The sequence below is a fragment of the Amphimedon queenslandica genome, unplaced genomic scaffold, assembly GCF_000090795.2.
Source record: "Amphimedon queenslandica unplaced genomic scaffold, v1.1 AMPQUscaffold_13379, whole genome shotgun sequence".
NCBI lineage: Eukaryota > Metazoa > Porifera > Demospongiae > Haplosclerida > Niphatidae > Amphimedon > Amphimedon queenslandica.
This window is the reverse complement of record NW_003546385.1, coordinates 82,229-84,537: the sequence shown is the minus strand read 5'-3', so window position 1 is coordinate 84,537 and position 2,309 is coordinate 82,229. Positions and strand designations below refer to the sequence as shown.

The 2,309-nt window shown below is 35.6% G+C and overlaps 1 protein-coding gene across 1 annotated transcript in view; it reads right to left on the bottom strand.

Annotated features, from left to right (window-relative positions):
• The window catches only part of LOC100632290 (superkiller viralicidic activity 2-like 2), a 17,945-nt gene that overhangs the window by 10,090 nt on the left and 5,546 nt on the right, over nt 1–2,309 (bottom strand). Inside the window, exons 8-11 of the mRNA XM_019997224.1 lie at nt 2,204–2,302; nt 1,880–1,961; nt 1,471–1,682; nt 731–943 (exon numbers count right to left, since the gene is read on the bottom strand). Of these exons, the coding sequence (XP_019852783.1) occupies nt 731–943; nt 1,471–1,682; nt 1,880–1,961; nt 2,204–2,302 (606 nt within the window). The remainder of the gene's footprint in view (nt 1–730; nt 944–1,470; nt 1,683–1,879; nt 1,962–2,203; nt 2,303–2,309) is intronic.

Here is a 2,309-nt window from a genome sequence, read left to right as displayed (position 1 = left end):
CTAAGCATGCAACTGCAAGAAAAAGTCATAATACCACACTTTGGTGAATCTTCTTGTTAGCTATTTTGTGTACTTTTCTTACAGTTTTATGCTTAGAATAATGAAAGCTAATGATCCCAATGTTTAAATTAGTGCTATTACATTACAAGCCATGAGAATAAAGGATTACTTCCCCCTATAAAGGAATGGATTTAGCTACAGCTATCCCTCCAGTGATGTCACGTTTAGCCACACCCACCGACAGGAAGTAACCTGGCAGAAAGGAAAAATGGGCATTTTTGAAGGCTCATATCTCAGTGAATAATTTTTTTCAGACAATGGGAGTTGGAACACATCATTAGTATGGTCAGGCAATCATATTAAGCAAATAAAAAAATATCTCAAAAATGCACTGAAGTTACCCTTTAAAAGATAAATCTGCATGCATAGCGTAATACATGTACATGTACATTTACATGTACCATATGTATAGCAGCAAATTTTCGCTGCCATAAAATTTCATTGTCCATCCAAGCAGGCCTTACAAGATTTTCTTCTGTTGAATTTATTTTCATTATAATTAACTTCAATTATTAATCGTTAACACAGTCGTGCACACTTCATTTTAAACTTTTATTGTCTAAAATTTTTGCTAAAACTTTTGGCCGACCAAGCAAACAAAAATTTCCTGCTATATGGCATATTGTGTGTGCAATTGTGTACATGTACATGTACATGCAGCATTCATTACCCATCTAAAGTCCTTTCCATCAAACTTCCTAGCATTAGTAAAGACCACAGTCCTTGCGGGCATGTTGAGTCCAAGAGCAAACGTCTCAGTAGCAAAGAGAGCCTTTATGAGTCCTTCAGAGAACAATATCTCAATAGTCTCCTTGAGGATGGGGAGTAGACCAGAGTGATGTATGCCAATGCCTCGCTTTAATAATGGGAGGAGATGAACAACCTAAACAAGAATACATGTTGATTTTAATTTTAAAAATGCAAGCATAAATGCACCATACATGTAGATAACAGAGTAATATCTATGCATGTACAATGTACATGTAATTGCAGCTACGTGTAGTATGATAAATACAATACATGTACATGTACATGTACATGGTTGTAAAAATACATTGGACAACATACACAGGGGATACACCTCTGATACTACTAACTAACCAACTACATGTACATGTACATGTGTATATACATGTGTACATGTGCATGTAAAAGCTACAATTACACATGTACATGTAAGTAGACCATTTGTGTCAAAGTTGATTTTGATGATTGGCAAACAAAATTGCCAATATTAAAACCGTCATTCATCAATACACATGCTAATTAGCGCACATGTATACACAAAATCGCCAAATTGAAATTAAACTGCTAATCAAACTTTACAGCAAAATTGCCAAAATACAAAAGCACCATACGGCACATTGTATATTCATGAAAGCTACTGTACTGCTATAGGTAGCCATTTACTTGTGGTAGCTGCTTGTCATCATCAGAGAGACAGTCGATGGCGTTAGTGAATACTTCATCTACCAGCTCCTTCTCCCGGGCTGTGTTGAAATCAAGCTTTGACATTTGGAGAGCTAATGCTTCACACTCTCTCCTACTGAAACTGAATATGATGACAGGCTGGAGACTACGCTCCATTATCATCTTCACCACTTTGTAACAATTTGAAGGACCTAGAATGAGATAGTAGGGAATGTTGAGATGTTGTTGTGTTACACAAAAAAGTAAAACTAAGAACCTAGACTAGATAAGCAACATACAGTACATGTACATCTAAATGTATGTGTGACAGTTATTACTTAATGCTACAAATTTAAATGTATAGAATGGTACGTTGTACGCTGTACATGTAGTTTAGTGAGTGCACTACCTTTAGTTCCTTTCTTATTCCCTATACCGGATTCTTGAAGGCAAGACATGGCAGTTTGGAAATTATCCTCACGAAACTTTCCCTACAACAAAACAAGAATATACATATGTACACATATACATTGTAGACACCATCACATTCCAACATCATAAAATAAGTGTATCACTGTTATATTATACAGCATCAATGGTAGTACTGCATTTGCACTCTATAATATTTCACATTTATATTTTTAAACAATATTTCTATAATATAATATAATAATAATAATACATGTATATGCATGCATGTACATGCACCAACATAAGGTAATCATTTGCTCACATTCTCATCCACCACAAGATAAAGACCGTCAGCTCCAGCAGGATAGAGATAGTGCTGCAATGGCACCGGCCTCTGCTCGGTATACACCACATGACAAGGCTAAATA